This window comes from Megalops cyprinoides, chromosome 11 (genome assembly GCF_013368585.1).
Source record: "Megalops cyprinoides isolate fMegCyp1 chromosome 11, fMegCyp1.pri, whole genome shotgun sequence".
Lineage (NCBI taxonomy): Eukaryota > Metazoa > Chordata > Actinopteri > Elopiformes > Megalopidae > Megalops > Megalops cyprinoides.
Window position 1 is genome coordinate 5,369,607 of NC_050593.1, and position 20,900 is coordinate 5,390,506.

The 20,900-nt window shown below is 42.4% G+C and overlaps 2 protein-coding genes across 2 annotated transcripts; one reads left to right on the forward strand and one right to left on the reverse strand.

Annotated features, from left to right (window-relative positions):
- Positions 1-349: 349 nt before the first annotated feature.
- On the reverse strand, positions 350-6,726 carry parp9 (poly(ADP-ribose) polymerase family member 9). The gene is made up of 10 exons (XM_036541010.1): positions 6,461-6,726; positions 5,984-6,142; positions 4,468-5,360; positions 3,788-4,009; positions 3,120-3,338; positions 2,700-2,772; positions 1,684-2,259; positions 1,437-1,561; positions 1,088-1,244; positions 350-771 (listed from the first exon to the last, which is right to left on the reverse strand). The coding sequence occupies exons 3-10, from the start codon at positions 5,167-5,169 to the stop codon at positions 473-475; spliced, it is 2,373 nt and encodes a 790-aa protein (XP_036396903.1). The 5' UTR covers positions 5,170-5,360; positions 5,984-6,142; positions 6,461-6,726; the 3' UTR covers positions 350-472.
- Positions 6,727-8,195: 1,469 nt separating this feature from the next.
- Positions 8,196-20,765, forward strand: parp14rs1 (poly(ADP-ribose) polymerase family member 14-related sequence 1). Its single transcript, XM_036540747.1, has 14 exons — positions 8,196-8,490; positions 9,053-9,277; positions 9,428-11,685; positions 12,141-12,377; positions 12,879-13,100; positions 13,418-13,490; positions 14,495-14,641; positions 15,068-15,130; positions 16,522-16,698; positions 17,207-17,416; positions 18,110-18,742; positions 18,961-19,106; positions 19,559-19,733; positions 20,022-20,765. The coding sequence occupies exons 1-14, from the start codon at positions 8,196-8,198 to the stop codon at positions 20,303-20,305; spliced, it is 5,145 nt and encodes a 1,714-aa protein (XP_036396640.1). The 3' UTR covers positions 20,306-20,765.
- Positions 20,766-20,900: the final 135 nt, after the last annotated feature.

Below are 20,900 nucleotides of genomic sequence, written 5' to 3' on the forward strand. Positions count from 1 at the left end.
AAACAGAATCTTACTATTCTATCTTCCAGAAACACAGAAATCAATCTTTATCTACAGTGTGTGACAAGATCCAAGAAAATCCTTTCCAACCACAATAATTTGTTGATCTCAAAAAGACATACAGAAGAACATAAGAATTTTTACAGATTAATTTTCAGAAATAATATGTATACATTTGATATTGGAATTTCAACTTGTGAATTGTTCTCCATCTTAGATAATCACAATGCAGATAACCATTTCCCACAGTGATTGCGAATAAAAAATATTTCAAAGTCAAACATGAATCTGGACACAAACAGATACTGAAAGACAGTGATGTCCACTGCGGATCCACAGGCTTTGAGGGGTTTATTACAGCTTTACAATACAGTCTTTAATTGGATAATCGTGGTGACTGAATGGATAAGTGCTGCCTGCACAGCAAATTCCCTGTTAAAGACTGATGAACTCAGCTATCCACATATGCTGACTACAGGTTGGTTTTCATGGATGGTTTTGAGCATGTGAACAAATATACAGGAAGAGCCTGGTGACTGTTGAAGATGACACAGGTGTCTTTCCCCCCCATCATGCTATCATACAGAGAGAGGGGGTCTACACCAAGGGCAGGAGGAACAATCAGATGTGGCGAACCCGCTGTGACCTTTCCCATCAGCACCTGCGCTTCAAAAATGTATATGTACTCTTCCTCCTGGCAAAGATGCTCCGCCTGCTTCCTTGCTGTGTCCACGCTGTGGCCGAAATATATTCCTGCTCCATACTTTTGCTCTGAAATGAGACATGGTTACCATAGGTGTGATGGTGAAGGGACTTTATCACAAACTTTGCAAGGCTCTGTAGCTTACTGATGAGAGAATGAGGCTTCATGAAGCCCAGAACAGCTGGAGCTATCCTGTGCTGTTTGACTCACTGCTCTGAATCAATGTAGTGTTTTGCTACAAAGAGCAAAGTCTTTTAATTGGTCCAGTGAGTCAGTAATTCATAGTGCAGGGCAGCACCCAATATAGGGATTCCTTATGCCTTGCACTCCCATTACTACAATTACAATTAGTTTTATATGATTTGGAGGAGGATGAGTTCGTACCCTTGGGCAGGGAATATGGCCTCTGGAAACCAACGCGGCACACCAGGTCACAGAACTGTGCTGGAACCTGCTGGTACAGACGCTGTGGACTGCCAGCCACCTGCTTCTGCTTTAGTTTGAAGTGATACTCCAGAAGGGGGTTCTGCACTTTTTCGATCTAAAGCAAAAATAGGTGCATCAATTTATTCATTTGGGAATTAACAGAGTAATTCAGAGGAAGCAATTTTCCACCTGCAATGTACACTCATAACATTCAGTTAGAATTGCCTTGATGGTTAAAAATGTACAATATAATTTATTGTTTATGTAAAAGCGTAAGAGAAGGATAGTCTTTGGTATTGCCACTCACTTTGATGATATTAAGTCCATTAAACTGATTTAATGTGCCTTTCTGGTCAGTGCTCTTTGCATTTATGGTCATCCTCTGATAAAAGGACTTGTTAGGAAATTTCAAATCGTAGTCTTTCAAGACACCTGAAAAATAACACACAGGAGGTGACTGAAGGTTCAGCAGAGAAGTCATCATTGGCATGTGTCCATAGCTCAGATAACTATTATGAATACCCCCTATTATGGTTGTTCACATGTCCACTTACTTCTCTCAATTCTACAACTCTTCCCACTGAGATTTTCTGCCTCCAGTTTCTTGAGGTGAACCTCGATTTCACTGCCATTCAACACTAAGGTCTCAATAGTCCCTCCAGTCAGGTAGGCCCTCTCCAAAGTGCCACTGTTCTCTGGCTCCTCAAGCTCAGGGATATCCGCACATCTCCAGCGCACCAGAGTGTGCAGCATGGCATTCTCCTCTGCCCGGGCAAACTCCTCTTGGGCCTGGCAGCACAGGGCCTCCACTGCCAGGGCAGCCCCCTTCACCCCCTCCCAGGGTCCTTTGATGATCACTCCAGCACTGCCATCCCGTAGGAACTCCCCAATGGACACCTTCCATATGGCCTGGAGGGAGACCAGCTCCTCATGCTCCCTCAGGCCAAAGTGCTGGATATGATTGTTGGTTATTATGGTGCAACTTTTACGCATCAGGAGCAATCTGTCATGAATCCACCGTGTGGCTTCCCTGCGATTCTCAGTGGAATTACAGTGGAGCTCAATGTATGCTTGTGCTTCATTCATGGCCCCACTGCTCTCATAGGAGCTGACATGTTCTGAATATGAACCTTATAAATCAGAGAACAACACAAAACATAATGCATTAAGAAATCCAGTGTATAGAGGGACAAGGCTTATCCATTGCTATCTGTAGAGATGAAACAAAATGCAAAGCAGGGTCACATGCCTTCCGCATCAACAGGCTGTTTTCACTGGGTTCAAAAATACTTATTATCTTTCATACCATATCTTCTGTAGCTGTACAACATTGTTCTTGATATGCAGTCACTCAGATTGTTTTGACCTCTTTCAAATTAAGTGCCAATTTTTATCCTACCTGGTCACCTAGGCTACCTGGTTAGTAGCCTCCGCCCCAAAATTGCATCTACAACACGAAATGATTTGTTGCAGGAAACCCGTGGTTTGGGAGAAAGGTTAATGGTCTGAAGCCAAAATGGTACTTCTTTTTGGGTTTATTTTCTTTGATATGTTTACATACATTGCATACCTTTGTTGGGACTGCTGCTTGCACTGGGCCTTTTTGTTGCATCTTTAAGAGAATGCATTTCTTTTTCAAAAGCCTAAAGGAAAACATCAGTGGCATAAAAAGACAAACAAAGGTAACAGAAATGTCAAGGGCACAGGATTTAATTATTAGGGACTGGAAAGGTTGAGGATTTCATTCCACCTAAGAACTTCACTTACAGTCCTTGCATGAATACAAACTAGAAGTATGCAGAGCCAACATTTTCTTAAGGTGCCGACCAGCACATTACAACAAAGAATAACAAAATAAAAACATCCATAAAAAATAATCTGTTGTAGTTTTTGTTGACAAATGACCTTTGGTGAGATGATTATGGTATCTTGTGTATCTTTTGCATCAAATAAATGTAAGTTCTCACAAAGTACCAAAAGTAGATCTTACTTTATATGTATCTGCTTCAGATGGATACAGAACAAAGGAAACATCCATCTTCTTTCCTTGGTACTTCTGAGCAAAATCTGAAACTGCTCTCATCATTACTTGGGCTACTTCCTGTTTGCTGAAGTCCAGGTTCCCAGTGCCAATGGCAGGAAAGGAAATGGATGTGTGCTTGCTCCAGGTTGCCTTATCCAAGCATTTCAAAACAACTGAATGGAGGATCTAGAAACGTACCACATAAACCAAGAATAAAGTCCTTTGATCTCAACATAGCAGACTGTGGATATACATGCTACATGTACTACACTGAGTGGTCACATGCACATCCTGAAAGTAGTACTGGATGCAACATTAAAATACCACTGAACAAACCTCTGCACAATATCCTAATGCTCCCAAATGGTTTAAACTGCATATGCAAACAACACAGACAATGTTCCAATGCATCCTATTCTTTTTTTTTAGCTAGATCCCTGTTTCTTTTCCCCCCATTTTAATGTCTTACAACATTCCCATATTAAGGCAGACAAAAAAGACAATTAGCAACTTATTAATATTCTGTTATTAAAATAATACTGAAATAGATACTTCACAGTGAGTGTTCAACATTCATTCACCTTGATACTTGAAATTAATTGTCATACATTAATGTACTGAAATTTGAAACTTACCTTTGCAGAATCCATCACAGTTCTGCGTGCACATACAGTATGGTACACGCAAGAGCAATTGAGATCATAGCCGTTGGTTTCAATAACATCCCCAAATCCTTTGCAATGATGCAATTTTATTTCATTTTGAATTTTGTCACCAGCTTTTTTCAATATAGCCTTTGAAATCGCCCCTTCTGATAAACAAAGGGCAGGGGATATTGTATTCACAATTACATTTACCTGTAAATGAGAGAACATTCGACCTCAATGCAACAAAAAAAATACTTTCTGCATTTAAACATAATAGCTGTGGTTTGTATATGACTCTTATGATGGCACAATGCAACATAAACTGCAGCAGTGGCATTATATTCCTACAGTTTGAGAAATGCCAACCTGTTGTAAGTGGATATTTATGTGTGAACTAACATTTTTGTTACACATGCTATTCTATGTCACATGCTTCATTCTTCTACATGCCACAGATCTCTGTCACAGCAATCTCTAACATATGTCCTCTGAGACAGTATTCTTCTGTAAAGCTTTTATAATGTGTTGCTCCAATTCATGTTCAACTATATGGACTTCAATGATTTATTTGAAGTGTGCCAAATGGCGCTCAAACAGGTCTTATGGGTCTGCACAGAGAGTTACAGGTGTGGATGTTGCTCAGTGTACCATCTCTCATTTAGCCTCACCTTCTCTAGTTCAATGTTCCCCCGTTTGATGTGCACGATGACATCGCCCATCTGCAGTGAGGACGCAGCTGAGCTGGTTCTAGTGCCCAACACAGCTCCACTATATGATCCCTTCTGTCCCAGAATGTTTCTGCAAGCCCTCTCCATCGCAGAGACTGTTGGCTCATCATTATTGACCAGGCGGATTTCTGAAAGCTGTGAACTTTGATACTTGTTCAAAGCGCAATCTTTCACAGTTTTTACAATGACGTCTGCACAGCGCTCAAGGGGGAAGTTAAAGAGGCCAGAGCTCAGAGCGGGAATGGCGACGGTCTGAAGGTTGTTCTGTTCTGCCAGTTTTATGATGTTGCAAACAGCATTTCTTAAAAGAGGAGTAGCAGTTTGAACATCTTGTTCCTTTGGATTGTATGAAAGATCTGGACCTACAGCATGGATGATGTACTTGCAAGGAAGGCGTCCGGCTGGGGTGAGGACAGCCTCTCCTGTGCTTACTTTCCCATTGTTTGTAATGATGTCATCGCTCCATCTTTGGATGCTTTTCCCACCAACGCGCACGAGAGCTCCTGCTAGCCCCGCCCCATGGTGGAGATCATTATTGGCTGCATTGACCACAGCATCCACCTGGTGAGTGGTTAGGTCACCCTTCCACACAGAGATCTCCAACCCAGACAGCTTTATGGAGTACCTCTTCTCTTGGGTCATCGCCGCTTTCCTGTCACTCTCTGGACGGCCGGCGATCCAATGTTGCGGAGAACCGTACGGCAGCCAAACTTACTCTGCACTACGCGGATCAGAACATCCCCGCACTCACTGAGGAGCTGTGCTGTCGCGACGTCGACAGGAATCTTTCCGCTATTGTTCATGTTCACCAGCTAAAAGGCCTGAAGAGGAAACTACAGAGAGCTCTAATAAAAAATGTGAAAACATGACATTAATATCCAGCATTTTATATACATTTTACACATATATACACACACGTGTGTGTGTGGACAAATATTCCGCAAGCTAATCATGGCAATGTTCGCCATACAAAAAGTTAACCTTATGCTGAGGAAAAACTGAGAGCTGAGTCTCTGTTGGCAAATAAACCGACCAAGGCTAAACAAATAGGCTAAACATTGCTACAAACGAAATTTTGAGGCACGCCCAGTTTTAAAATTGTATTTTGTCATGTGTTAGAAATAAAATGTTATCAATGATTTCATGTACAATCACTTTCCCTCCATTTCATTCTCATCTGATGAGTGAAACACAAGTTTTAAAGTTAAGGTGAATGTCTGCATCAAGACGAACAATTTTGCCTCCACATGCTGGCTATACGTAAAATGACATTACAGGACAAGTCAGCGAAGACATTAACAGAACCTCTCCTAAATCATGTCGTTGAGACTGCAAGTTATAGGTAATTATTAGTAAATACATCGACTGCTTAACTTATAAGTTTCCAGCAATAACGTAACAGCGGCTGTTAGGCAATGCAGAAGGATTTTAGAGAATCGATGTTCAAGGGACTTACCAGTTCGCTATCTGCGGAGGTCTGCTGTACGGTCTTCTCGATAGTTTCTTCAACGGTGAAAATAATCATGTCGTTTCCAGGAATCGAAAGTGAAAGACGGGTCATCAAACAAACAGCGCAAAAAACTTCCTTGTTTTTTCACCCAGGGCAGCAGTTTACCTGGCATATTTTAAGTAATTAGCGTTATCAAAACAAGTTCTGTTTGGCATTTGTTTTGATAACTTTTAAGACAACTCAGTTATTTTACAGGTTTACATGTTTTAGGAGATTTTACATCGTCGGGCAGTTTTTCCACTAACCTAAAACGTCCTGCTAAACTACAATCTTGCTTCACTCCAATCCAAATGATATGTCGACGATAAACTGAGATTGGTGAAAGCGATTGTAGGGTTACAAAAAATAAGAATTTAGCTATTTAGATTAGAGATAAAATCTGCAGTCCAGTCACAGTTTATAGGAAGCTTTAATTTCACTTACCCGTTACTAAATATTTCCATCATTGTCAACTTATATATTGACCACAACTGACAGTATAGTATTACAGACGAGGTTTTCCATTATATATAGATCGAATGGTATGTTAGGCAGCTTCTTGTTTTACCATAATAATATTCCCAATATCGTTCTATTTTGGGATTTCTCTTCACTTCAAAACCCATAGGCCTATCTATCTTGCACATTAACAATACATGGACAGAAACACTATAGACCTATGTTTGAAAGCAACTTTATTCCAGTCCAGCTAAATTACGTAACTGTAATTTTAGTTTGCATTTAACTGGCTAATCATAAGGAAGTACGTTTTCGAAGAAACAAAAGCGAAACTCAATTATTGTACAGCGTACAGAAGAAGAGAACATAGCATTTGAAGAGCGGAGCGATGGACGAAGGATTTCCGTTCCCTCTCTGTGTCGAAGGGAACTGGGATCCCGGTACCCTTAAATTAAAAAACAAGCTTAACATTTATTTTCAAAGTAAAAAATCTAATGGTGGCGATTGTGTAGTCGAGTATGAAAAATCGGACGGACAAAGAGCTGTAGTACGTTTCAAGACCGAAGAGGGTAAGTACCCGAGCTAGTTGGCTAGCAAAGGATGACATGCATTTTGATTCTAGTTCACGTTTTTTATTGACAAACGATTAATTTTTACTGTAAAATTGACTTTAAACACGTGTTTCCCTACACCGATAGACAAAATCTGAACTTTCCCAAAAATGAATCAGATGTGACAAGTTACTCCCACCCCCTAAATTTGAACATGAAAGTCTACGTAACTACACCCCGATCTTGCTACGTTCGGTAACAGTTTATTGTGTTCTTTAGCGTGAGAGTCTACTTAGATCATTAACAAATTAATAAAAATGACAATTCTGCTCTCTCTCTCTCTCTCTCTCTCTCTCTCTCTCTCTCTCTCTCTCGGCAGTGAGGCAGAGAGTTCTTGAAAAACAAGGGCATGAGCTGAGACTGGGCAAAGGGGCGCTGGAGCTGACTGTAAAACTGCTACCATCAGAAGAGGAGAAAGGCGCTAACAGTGTACGTATGTTGCACAGTAAACCGTTTTTAATTTATTATGAAATACATGTAGCTCCCTCTCTTGTTATAAGTACACAATAACAGCAACGTGTTGGCTACAGAAATTATAGTTCTAAAAGTGCTCTGCTGTCCTTTTAACAGGAGAAGTTACCTGAATCCTCAAAAGAAATCCGTAAGTACAAAGTTTCGAAAAAAACAAAAAACAAAAAAAAAAAAAAACAAAACAAAACAAAATTGATATTTCCCTTTGCAATACTGGAGTGTTTATGTTAGCATCACAGCACCAGCGAGGCTCTCACGGGTAGTCTGTGATTTAAGAGAATTTATTAGTGTGTTATGTACACTTTACACGGGAATGGCTTACCAGAATCATAAAGAATGTGTAAGTACGTGCAAATTGCAAATGATTAAAAATGAGAGATCAATTGTTGTCTCAAATCTTATTTGAGATGTGACTCTGAAAACTTTTCATTTGAGAGCTCCATGAAAGAAATGTATGCGTCAGCTTTCAAGAAAATCTGATGTAGGCAGATACTGTATATATCGCTCAGATTCTCCCTATAAGGATGTCATACATTACCTCATGTCAGTGGAGTGTCTGTGATTACTGGGGCACAATTGTAACTTGTACTTTGTCTTGATGTCGCTACACTGTTTCACCATCCACCATCAGTAAAACAATGATTTTTCCCCCAGCATGCTCTAGCATCCAAAGGGAAATACCTGATGGGGCAGATGGAAGGGTCCCCTCAGGCCAAAGTGAGGTGCAGTTGGAGGACCTGCTGCAGGAGGAGGTGGAGGCTGAGCTGGACACCGTCTCTGTGGTGCTCGAAAACATCCCAGAGAAGATGACCAAGGACATCCTGGAAATGCTGGTTGAGAACATCTCTGATTGCTATGTGGAAACGGGGGACTTTAGCCTGGAGATCATCCCTGACATCAGCATGGCCGTAGTCACGTTTCAAAATGGCAAAGGTGAGGGCGGTGTTCAAAGAGGAGGCATTTTGTAAGAAGCTGGCACATTCAGGTTAGAATCTGCTCAGTTTAGTTAGAGCATACAACACGACACCAGAGGGTTGGGTGGCCCTATCCAGGACTGTGGTTGTACCAGAGATCCAAAAAATGGATTTTTCTGCCTCTTTGCTTGTGGCTCAGTATTAAAAGCGGCAGATAGATGAACCTACAAGTGATTTGTGTCCTGTCCTGAGTTGTGTACTTGTATGGCAGCCTTTTCACCCCACAGAAGTCGGGCTAAGACCAGACCCCATGAGCCACTCTGACCTTCACTCCGGCCTGCTTTTGATAAATAACTGACAGTTTTGATACTTTAAAAGTATTTCTAAATATATTCAGTGTTTATAAAATGTGTGTAATATTTCAAAACATGTTATATCAATAATAATAATAATAATCAATCAGTAGTAGCGTATTTACATGAGCAATTATATTTTGAACTTTATTACAGACAACCATTTTAAGTTGACATTATATTATTGCTTTTTTATGAGTGATAACTCTGCCATTTCTTCTTCTGCAGCAGTGCATCGCTTCCTTTCCAGCTGCACCAGCAATAAGATGTTTAGACAGAACAAATTGTGTGCTAAACCCCTTGAAGTCACAACAAAAGTAAAAATTGAAAACATCCCACCCAATGTTAGCACTGAACATCTGGAGCTATATTTTGATCGGGAAGGAAGAGTGGAAGATGTCAAAAACCTGGAGAATGAACACTCTGCCATAATAACTTTCGTGGATGCTAGAGGTATTGTGCCATTATGCAGCATTAAAATGACTTTTGAGAGTAAAGATACTGTTTACTCAATGTTTAATGAAAAGCAGTGCAGTGTATTGACAAAGGCATAATATATTCACATATGCATTATATTCATGTACAATATTTTTTTTTTTTCAGTTGTCGACAAAGTAAGCAATAAATCACACCAGATCCAGAGAGTGCCTATCAGAGTGTATCCATATTATGAATCCCTGGGTACCGCTCTGTATGGGAAAGACAGACAGCCATGGAAGTTGCCAGACTCCTTTACAGAGAGCATGGATTCCTCTGTGTGGAAGTTTCTGCATGAAAGGAGGCAGGTTGAAGAAATCTTGCGGTACATGAGCAAGCATTTCTGTGATGTGGATCTCCAGCGTCCCATCGTGAAGATCAGCCCTCAGCCCACCCTCCTGCAGCAGAAGGGTTTGACAGCCAAGCACATTGATGGTTGGAAGGAGAATGCCACCAACGCCTTTTGCAGTGCTATCAGCAGGTACAGGTCATTTGAGTGCCAGGTTCCATCCTCAGTGTGGGAAGAGTCGGAGATGGAGATCCGCAGCGCCCTGACGGAGGCCGTCATTCTGGTGCCTGACATGGCCAGGGGACTGGTGGCTTTGGCAGGCCCCTCCGAGGATGTCGCTAGGCTGGAGAAAGTGCTGGTGGGGGTGGTGGACAGGGCTACCAACAAAATCGAGAGGGAGAGTAACAGCATTGTGGAGGAGGTCTCCGTGACTCCTTCGCTCTTCCACATCCTGCAAAAGGATGGGCTGCAACAGAGAAGCACCGCAGAGCACCCGGAGCTGAAGATGACGTACAACCAGGAGAGCAGGAAACTTGTCCTCTGTGGTTTGTTCCCTGAAGTGTACAGCATCAAGAGCAAGGTCCTGGAGCAAATTGTTGGCATGAAGCGGAAGGCAGTGGAAGTTGATGACCATGTACTCACCTTCTTAAGTGAGGTGGACAGAGAGGAGCTTTCCGACACTTTATTCATTTCACAGGGCATCAGCGCCACATATGAAACGGAGGGCAGAAGAGTCCTGGTGCTCGGGAGCACAGAGCAGGTCCTCAGTGAAGCTGAGACCCAGCTGAAGAAAGTTTTGGGTTTTTATACCATTGAGGTGGAAGACCTGAGCGTGTTGAGGAAGCCAGAGTGGCAGGATTTAGTCATTCGTTTAAAGAAACTGTTCAACACCCCCTATAAGACAGTGACAGTCAGGAGAACAGGTCCTGACACTAAACTGGAAGTGGTGGTGTCCGGCTGTCAAGATTCAATTAATGCAGTTGGGAATCAACTGTCAGATTTTGTATCTAAAAACACAATCATGGATGAAACCATGGATGTTCCAGCACAGGTCGTAGTCAAATTCATCCAGGAACACAAGAGGGACATGTGGTCAGAGGTCTCAAAAAAAGATGTAAAAGTCACTTTCAATGAAAAAAACAGGATACCAAACATCTCTCTGCATGGCCCCAGGGATTATGTCAAGGATGCCAAGAAAATATTTGGAGACCTGCTTTCTTCTCTTCATTTTGACACCCTAACGGTCACCAAGCCAGGAGCAAAGAAGTTTTTTAAAGACAAGCAGGCTGTGTATTTAGGCACAGCAATGAGTCAGATGAGGTGTGTGGTCCAGCTGATGGAAGAGGATTTGGAGAAAGGTTTCAGTGACGATAAATTTTCCCTCCAGGTGCAGATGACTGACGGAGTGGCAATTGCCATTTGCAAAGCTGATATCTGCTATTATCCAGCCGACGCAGTGGTCAATGCAGCTAACGAGCGCCTGAAACTGGAAGGCAGTCTTGCAGGCGCTCTCCTGGATGCAGCTGGCCCTGAGCTGCAGGATGAGTGTGACCGCCTCATGGCCACCAGGAACAGGCTGGCCCCAGGGGATGCAGTCATCACACGTGCTGGCCGTCTGCCCTGCAAGCATGTGGTGCATGCGGTGGGGCCCAGCTTTGACCCCTCACAACGACAGAGATCAGTCGGGCTGCTCAAGAGGGTGGTGAAGCAGAGCCTGAGACAAGCGGAGACCAGTGGTTGCCTGTCTGTGGCACTCCCTGCCATCAGCTCAGGGAACTTGGGGTTCCCGCTGGATCTGTGTGCAGAAACCATTGCTCAGGCTGTGAAGGAGCACTGTGAGGACCTGTATGGGGAAAACACTCTGAAGAAGATCCACTTGGTGAATAATGATGACCAGAAGGTTCAGGCCACAGAGGCAGCGGTGCGGAAGGTCTTTGCCGATTATTTGGCTCAGTCAAATCCCCAACCACAGGTCAACCCTGCTGGCAAAGATGGACAGTCTGGGAAGGTACTCAGCCAAGCTGGCCAGGACAGGGTCCAGACAAAAGAGGGGCTGACCATTATCCTGATGAAGGGGAACATCCAGGATGCATCTGTGAGTTGGAAGAGTAGTGGCTAAGGAATTGGGTTCCTAACTCAAAGACTGAAAGATTTATTTCCAGGGAAGAGCACGATTGTACCCTTGATTAAGATTCGGGTCCAGCTGTGAAAAGGGATAAAGTGAAAAATATTAGCTATTAGTTAAGGTGCACTGGATAAGGGTATTCTGATTATGAACAACAGTAACGATAACAACAATAATAATTACATTTATTATTATTATTACAAGGATATGATACTGTATCTTTTTTAAAAATAGCTAACTGCAGTAGAATTCATCAGCCTTAACATTTGTTCCTAAGAAAAATAAATAAGCAACAAATATACCCTTTGAATAAGCTTCTGACATTCCTAGTCAGTATTAGGTCACACATTTCCAGGTAAAGTCTAGGTTGTGTCATTTTCTCCATGCGTTGCGCCTGCCACTATGATTAACTCTCTCTTTGCCAGACGGATGTGATTGTGAACACCATGAGTAAGGACCTGGCTCTGCACTCCGGTGCAGTCTCCAAGGCCATCCTGAATGCAGCTGGACCAGAGCTGCAAAACCAGGTTAACACTGAGGCGGCTGGCAGCAACCCAGGCGAAGGATCGGTCATTGTAACCAAGGGCTGCAACCTGAAAAGCAAATTGGTGTTCCACGCCATTGCCCCCCACTGGGACAAAGGAAAGGGCAAAGCCGAGAAGGTAAAAGGCACTGATCCTGAGACAGCCAACCGGAATAATCAGCACAGTCAATGAAGGGGGTCATCAATGAAGTGATATTTTGCTTTCATCTTTCTTGTTTAGTTACTTTCTTAGCTATGGTTGCAGGAAGGATAAATTTACTGTTGAGGGGGATTAAATGAGGAAAATTTACCAACAAGGCAGACTGAGAGGAAGTTGGGATATCTTGTTGAAGAATTTGTTGTACTATGTTTTTAAAAAGAGTGTACAGGGAGACAGACTAAAATGGTGTGAAAATACCTGTCTACCATATCATTACTAGGGTAGTGAGTACAGGTTCCTGAGTCTGTCAGTCCTAAAAGGAGTACCTTTTTTCATATAATGTGATATGTGCATCACCCTGTGCTGAATAAAGTGTTTTCTGCTGTTCAGTGGGCAAAATATATTTAAAATGATAAGAAAAACCCACAGACCTTCCTTTTTGAACCATGAGAGTAACACCCGCTCTGCTACTGAACACAGCTGCTGGGAGGCATCATAGAGAAGTGCCTGGAGCAAGCAGAGAAGCGGCAGCAGCGGTCCATCACCTTCTCAGCCATTGGCAGTGGAAACCTGGGCTTCCCCAAGGACCTGGTGGCTTCCATGATGCTGGACCAGGTCCTCAGCTTCAGCAGCAAAGCAAAACCCAGGCACCTGCTGGAGGTCATGTTTGTCCTGCACCCCAGCGACATGCAGACGGGTCAGGTAAGGGCCGGTCACACTGAAGGCCTCCTGGAGGGTTTATGCTGTTAATGGTTTTGCAAAGCAGGGCTTAATTTGAGACAGAGTAGGGTTCCCATTTTCTGTTAGTTTTTACAATTTGGCTTGGGGAGTTGGGTCACAGGGTCAAATCCTGCTGTACGACTAAGCAAGAAGCTTAACCTCAAGTGCACATTCACTCAATGAATGAACAGGGTGCAGCCCCAAAAAAGAGAAAAGGAATGGGCAGGTCTTCATTCTGGTTATTCTGGGTGCGGGATGTCGGGGTATAAGCAAGTAGTTTCCTGTGTTTGCTTTTCCAGGCATTCACTGATGAATTCAAAAAGAGGTTCTCTTCTGCAGCAGCATCAGCACCAGCACAGCACGGGAAGAAGGGTAAGAGTTTGGAAATATGATAATTAGAGTTGTCAAAGTAACGCGTTAATTTCGATTAATTAATTATAGAAAAAAATAACATGTCAAAAAAATTAACGCAGATTAATCGCACTCTATGATGCCCCTTGACCCCATACATCACTGCATTTAAGCATGTATCATACCCAACTGCAAGCTAGCTAGGTTCTTTTATATCATACACAGAAACTTTTCCACATTTGTGCTGTCGGTAAATGAGAATTAAGTTCGCATTGGTGTAATCAACGATTGCATCGGAACATCTGTAAAGCGGAGTGATATATGTATAGTTAAAAGTGCCAGTGCTGTTATACTGAATATCAACACTCATGGAATGCTTCTTGTCTAATCAAATTACTTGTTGTATAAAGCATAATTTGAACAGAAAATGCTTCTCACAGCAAATATTGATATATGCGATTAAGTTAGATTAATTAATCACAAAGCATGTAATTAATTAGATTAATTTTTTAAATTGCTTGACAGCCCTAATGATAATTGTCTGTAGTGATCACCCTAGAAATGAGTAGAATAATCTGAACAGATTGTCAGATGGGTTGAAGTCGTAAGTCTGTGCCAATGATGATTTGATATTATTGTGTTTTCACTCTAGTTTAGCTGGAATACTTTCTTAGCTGGGAGCAGGGAGGAGAGTATATTTAGTGTCAAGGAAGAGGGTTCAGTTTAGGAAAATCACCAAGTAAGCAATTTGAGAGATAGTGAGGGACATCATGTGCAAGAATTTGGGAAAGTTTGGTTACAAAATGATTTCAAAAATAGCCCAGAGTTAGATGGCATTAACGTATCCGTTCTCTAAGGTGGTTACTTTCTGTGTTCCATGAATGTTTAGGAAGATGCTTTCTTTCAATTCTCTATAAATGCATCTACAAGGCCTTTGTTAACCTTTTGTCCTCACTTATACATGCTGTATAAACATTTAGGACGCTGTGCCATAGTTTAATTTCTGTTCTTTTCCCACCTGCCAGGTTTCTTTTCCAAGGTTGTCACATCAAAGCAAGGGCACGAGATGAAACTGGGAGGGGTGATGCTCCAGGTTGTCACGGGCGACATCACCAAGGAGACCACTGACGCCATTGTGAATTCCTCCAACGCAGACTTCTCCCTCAGATCAGGTATGGTTTTGGTCATACATTTTTGTGGATTTGTTCAGCAAAACCTCTGGTAGAAGGTGGCATAACCTTTAAAGCCATAAGGGTGGAGCTTTGCTGTGATTTTGCAAACCAAGGCCATTGGTGTCTGGCTATCTGTGAATTATATCGCTGGAAAGGTTGTAGACAGTTCTGGAAAAATTTTGGTGAAAGAACTGTGATTTTTGGTCAAAGAAAAAAAATTCTAACAGGATTATGGGATTTCAGGACTGCAACAACAACTACTGAAGGTTTTGAAGCCATGAACTGTACACGCTTGTTATTCCAGTTTTTTTCAGTCATTGGCTGAGAGGTTGAAAAATCGTTAACACTAAATCTAACTATTTAGCAAAAACGCCTTGCTAGCTGAAGAAGGTATTTTATCTGAATGACTCTTGATGTCCCATCTAGGTGTCTCAAAGGCCATTATGGATGCAGCAGGGCAGGCTGTGGATGCAGAATGCAAGCTACTTGGTGAGCATATCTAACGTATATCTGCTCGCTTGTGGTGAAATGTTGTTACTGCATGAACTGCTCACTCAGTCAGCCAGTCAGTGTCAGCAATGTGTCACTGTGTCACAATTTCCATGGCTGCTTCCTCCAGTCACATTCAAATATTAGTCTGAATTTTTTAGATTTATATAGCAATAAATAAAAGAAATTATTGTGAAATGTTACAGAAAATGTTGCACCATGGTTACATAATAAACTTGGAAAATTTTTTTTTGAGATGCCTAGTAATGGAATGGTTTGCTGTCCTAGCTGGAAGACTGCATTTTACTGTTCCACTGTATTTTACTCCATCACTAATTTATTGTAATTTATTTATCGCTGTATTGGCTATCATATGGCCTGCCAGCTACCTAGTTAACTATATACTCTATACAGAAGCAGCTATTTAAGTTTTAAAACATAATTTCACAGGTAGCTGGATGCCACCTGGCATGCTAGTTTAGCCCACTGTTAGTGCGTTTGCTGACTTTCTACTTATAACTTTATTTTATGCAGCTGGAAAGGTGATGCCTGGTTAGGTAGCTAAAATACACTAGGGCTAGGTAGTGGCTAGGTAGTTAGATATTTAGCTATCTTTAGTTAGTCAATTCTCTGCTGTTTCAACATTCTGCTGTTAACAAATAGCACAAAAATTAGTTTCTAAAATGAAGTGAATGCAAAATGTTTATCAATGGATATAACACACAATAAGTTGTATACAGAACCATAAGTTGGTTAAGATTGATGCTCACAAATGTAGTAGGAGGGGCTCCCTAGTGGCTCAGTCGGTAAAAGCACTTGTTCTGAGGGTAGACTGAGTGCTACGGCCCAGGTTCAAACCCGACCGTGTCACTAGCCGTCAGTAACCGGGAGCTCACAGGCGGAACACATTGGCTTCGTTCCGCTGGGGATAGGGGTGGGTACGTCAGCAGGGGCTTCGGTCCCATTAGCAACAGTGACCCCTGCTGGTCAATCGGGCACCTGTGGTCCATGAGCCAAAGCTGCACATGAAATGTCTCTGTGCTAGCTTAGCTTGTGGACTGCAGTGCAAAAAGAAGCAGAGACTGACATCACGTGTCTCAGAGGAGGGCATGTGCTTGTCCACACTCTACCGGTTTGACAATGGGGGTTGTACAATGGAACCGAATGGTAACAAATTGGACCTTCCAGAATTCGGGGAATTGGCCATTCCAAATTGGGGACAAAATGGAAAAAGGGAAAAAAGTGTAGTAGGTGATGGTTTAATTTCTGTGCAGGAAACCGTAAGGAATGAATGACAAATGCATTGACATCAGTGGAGGTGACAGCAAACACAATTAGATTGCTTTGGTCTGTTGGTCATGCATAGGATGAGCAGTTGTTCTGTACCTCAGGTTCCCAGCCCAACACAGGAATGATAATGACCCAGCCAGGAAACCTCAAAAGCAAGAAAATCATTCACATCGAGGGCCAGACGGATCCTGCCAAGATTTCTGCATGTGTGAAAGGCGTGCTCCAGATGTGCGCTCAGAACAACCTTACATCCGTCTCCTTTCCTGCTCTTGGAACAGGTCAGGCGCTAAACATGATCTTCTGAGACATGTACTCCATCATCACTTGATTCATCCTTTCTTCAGATATGATCTGAGATTATATACTTTGTGTAGGTGTATTGCTTTGGAACACCATAGCCACAGTTATACAGGGTTTGCATATACATTGAATGAAGGAAAAATACAGTAAAATGTATTGAGTTTGTGAAACATCATGAGTACCATAAAGGGAGGGGCTTCCAAGTGCTGTCAGTCAGTGGTGCAAATGATCCAATCCCAACCACTCTCTTTTGCAAAACAGTATTATTTCTTAAAGAAACACAGTAACTGTAAACATACAATAGCTCCACCCATTTTGAGGTCCGTGAAGCCTCACTCTCCTATCAGCCCTTTATTCTCTTCATTGTTTTTGAATTTTTGAAAAAGACTAAATCCTACTGCATTTTGAAGTCAATGTTCCATGAGCTTTTAAAAACATTTTTGAAGAAAGGTATTTAAAATCTAATGTCTACTGAAACTTCCCCAGGTCAGGGTGGGGTCAGTGCCTCTCAGGTGGCCGACACCATGCTGGATGCAGTGGCAGATACCGTGCAACAGAATCCCACAACGTCCCTGCAGTTGGTCAGGCTAGTCATCTTCCAGGCGCCAATGCTGACCGACTTCCACAACAGTATGCAGAAGAGAGAGAACATGAGTTCACAGAAGGAGAAGGAGACCATTTGGTCCAAGTTCAAACGTATGACCTCATTTTAGATCCTTTTAAGAAGTTGCGCTTATTGGAACACAATGCTGCTCTTCATGTTTAGTGCATTATATAAAGTAATATCATTAAGCTATGAAGTTATTATTAAACATCTTAACGGAGCTTAAAAACTGATAAGATATAATAGTGTTTGAACTCATTAAAAAATACATAAACTGGCATCCACCATGTAAACCCTGTACTAGGAAACACTGGCCAAGGCATCTTTGAAAATTAAGTTCCCGAGTATATCAGTTGGTAGGCATATGCCTTGAGTGCAGCCTGAGCCCTACAGCCTGGGTTTGAATCAAAACCAGCTGTGTCATTTGCTTGGAGTGACAGGGATCCCACAGCAGCGGATCAAATGGCTTTGTTCCACCAGAGACCAAAGTGGGGAGGTTGGCCAGCACTTCCTTGTCTCACCCCACTCAGGTGCCGTTTGATTTGTCAGTCACCTGTGAGTGGTTCGGATGATAATAGTGGAGTAGCTGCTGCACTTTCTACAGTTAATGAGGATCCTAATGAAGTAAACTTCAATGTTCCTGCACCTGTGCAGAAGTTGTTGTGGTGAGATAAGTCTAATATACAATTAGAAATTCTAACACAGGGCTTTATAACGGAAGAAAATGCATGAAAAAAATGACTGCACAGACAGCAGTCTCAGAACAATGTGCCCTTGTTTTCCAGCCTACACATCAATCTTCTGGAAGGGGTCCGACAAGGGAGCACAGGAGGACAAGCAAAAGCTGAAGGACTTCCGCCTGGAAGGTGAAAAGGCTGACCCGGCGGTCTTCCACATATGCGGGGGCTCGCAGGCTGACGTGGAGAATGCCAAGCGCTGGATCGAGGACCTTATACGGGACGAGCTGGCCTTCCAGACAGTTACGGATGAGGCTATCCTCAGCCTGTCTGCGGGGGACCACCACAAGATCCGGGAGATGCAGAAGAGGCTGGGCGTGAGCGTGACAATGGGGGAGGGGGACAAAGAGGCTTCTCTCACTGTGGAGGGTCTCAGCCGGGATGTTCTGAACGCCATAGGAGAGATTCAGGACATGGTGAAGAAGATCCGCTTCGAGGAAAGTAGAAAGAGGGATGCCGAGATAATGAGTACCCTGGTGGAGTGGCAATACCAGCAGGGTAACCAGTACATCCCCTTTGACATCATGGCCAACCTCGAGCTGGAGAAAGCTCTTGTCAGCCAAGTGGTAGATGCCAACATCACCATCCAGAACAAGCGTTACAAAGTCACCCTGCCAGACGGGCCTGCCGTTGACAGCAGCGGAAACCAGCTTCAGATAAAACGCATCGACAAACAAGAAGGTACCACACCCCCACCTTGATGAGCAGACTTTAACATGGTACAAAGTTTATAGGTTTTGCTGCATGTAGGCAATGGTGTTTGTCCACTTTCTAAGCTAAGTTGGAGCAAAGTGGAGCTCTTGCCAGAACATCCTTACTTTAAACATGATGCTACATTTGAGGGCAGGGTTTCTGTTTGAGCTTGATATCCTCATATGTAATTGTGGGATATTTTGCAGCCCTAGAACAGGACAGTCTTCCAAAGCACTGGGATCCCATGACGGGAAACGAGCAGTATGTGATGGTTCCTCTACAGGTTGGAATGCAAGAGTACAATGAAGTCCTGGGATTGTTCCAGAAAACATGTAGAAATCAAGTTTTAAAGGTATGGCTCTAGTTTGTCATTTTTGTTTGGTAAACTATTTTGTGTCAGTCCGTAAATGAAACTTTTTCTTTACTTTAGCTCAAACAATATGCTTTTGAATTTGCATTTGAGGGATTCAGAACATTCTGCAACCTCAATTCTGTACTTATTAATTTTTTCGAAGTAGATATTAATATACAGTGGCTTGAGTGCACAAGCAGATATACCAACTGTGCACATCCTGGTGTGGCTAAAGAAGGTAGATGAAAACCTTTCTTTCTCTGAGGTGTCCAGTTGTTCGAAACTGATGATGCACAAGCAGATATACCAACTGTGCACATCCTGGTGTGGGTAAAAAAGGTAGATGAAAACCTTCCTTTCTCTGAAGTGTCCAGTTGTTCGAAACTGATAAAATGGGTGAACGATAAAGAAAAAAATCCTGCCTTTTGCCATGTGATCCCTCTCTTTCATAGATTGAAAGGGTCCAGAACCCAACTCTGTGGAAGAGCTTTGAGATCTTGAAACAAGCCATGGACAAAAAGAACAGACACCAGAATAATGAAAAAAGGTTGTTCCATGGGACTAGTGAACCCACCATCAAGCCCATCAACCTCCGTGGTTTCAATCGCAGCTATGCTGGAAAGAATGGTATGGTCATGTTTGATTTGGATGTTTGAAAAACAATTCAGACCATTTCCGCTAGAGTCAAGTCTGATATTCTAAGAAACATTATGGGTCTAAGGTGCCACAGTGGCTCCTACATCAGCTCACAATAGACATACAGCACATTTACTCAGCTGTAATTTTTAATGGTTCAGGAAGTTGCATTGTGGGTAAATTGTCTAATGCTTTATAGAGGAGACGACTGGCTTGACTGCAAGCCTCATGGAGATTAAACTGAAACCGTGACTTACTTATACATTGTTTGCATTGCAGCTGCGGCCATTGGGAATGGAACCTATTTCGCAGTTAATGCCAGTTACTCGGCCAGCCACACGTACTCAGTTCCAAACGCCCAGGGGCAGAAGTACATGTACCTGTGCAGAGTGCTCACAGGGGATTTCACCACAGGACAAGGTGGTATGATTGTCCCTCCAGCCAAGAACAGTGCCACTGCTGAGCTCTATGACAGCGTGACAGACAACCTTGCCACTCCTTCCATGTTTGTCATCTTCAATGACATCCAGGCATATCCAGAGTACCTCATCACATTCCGCTAGAGCCCGCCTACTCGCGAGAACAGCACAACGATCGTGGTTTACCCTGTACTTACTCTGACTTGACCAATGCCCTGAAGGTTTACATTTTGTTTTCTGAAAATATACATATGGTATGGCATTGGTGCTGCTTTTTAATAAAATCATGTTAAATACAGTTTATCATGCCACATACAAAATCAAACACTAGCAAACTGAGGACATCCCCGGTGTTTCCAACTAGCAGCCATGTCTTAAACATGTCATTACGTTTTACTATCCTATCAATGCCATTTTTCTCACCTCTGTATACAGGACATTGGCACAGTAATGGTTAGACAGAATCAGTGTGAACTTTCTGTAACCAGTAGTCAATACAAGTTTATGTAAGAAGAGATAAGCCTCATAGTCTCATCCTGACAACTCCAAATCTTGGAAACAAAACCCACCTTTCTTTGAAAATAATATTGATACTTATTACATACAGATACATTACTTGTACTAATATTTGGAACCTCAAATAAAAAACCTCATGTAAGATTAACTTTCCTTGTATGTGTATGTAGACAACCAAAAATATGCATAAATATGAAATAATTAAATGTATGATGAAGCAGGA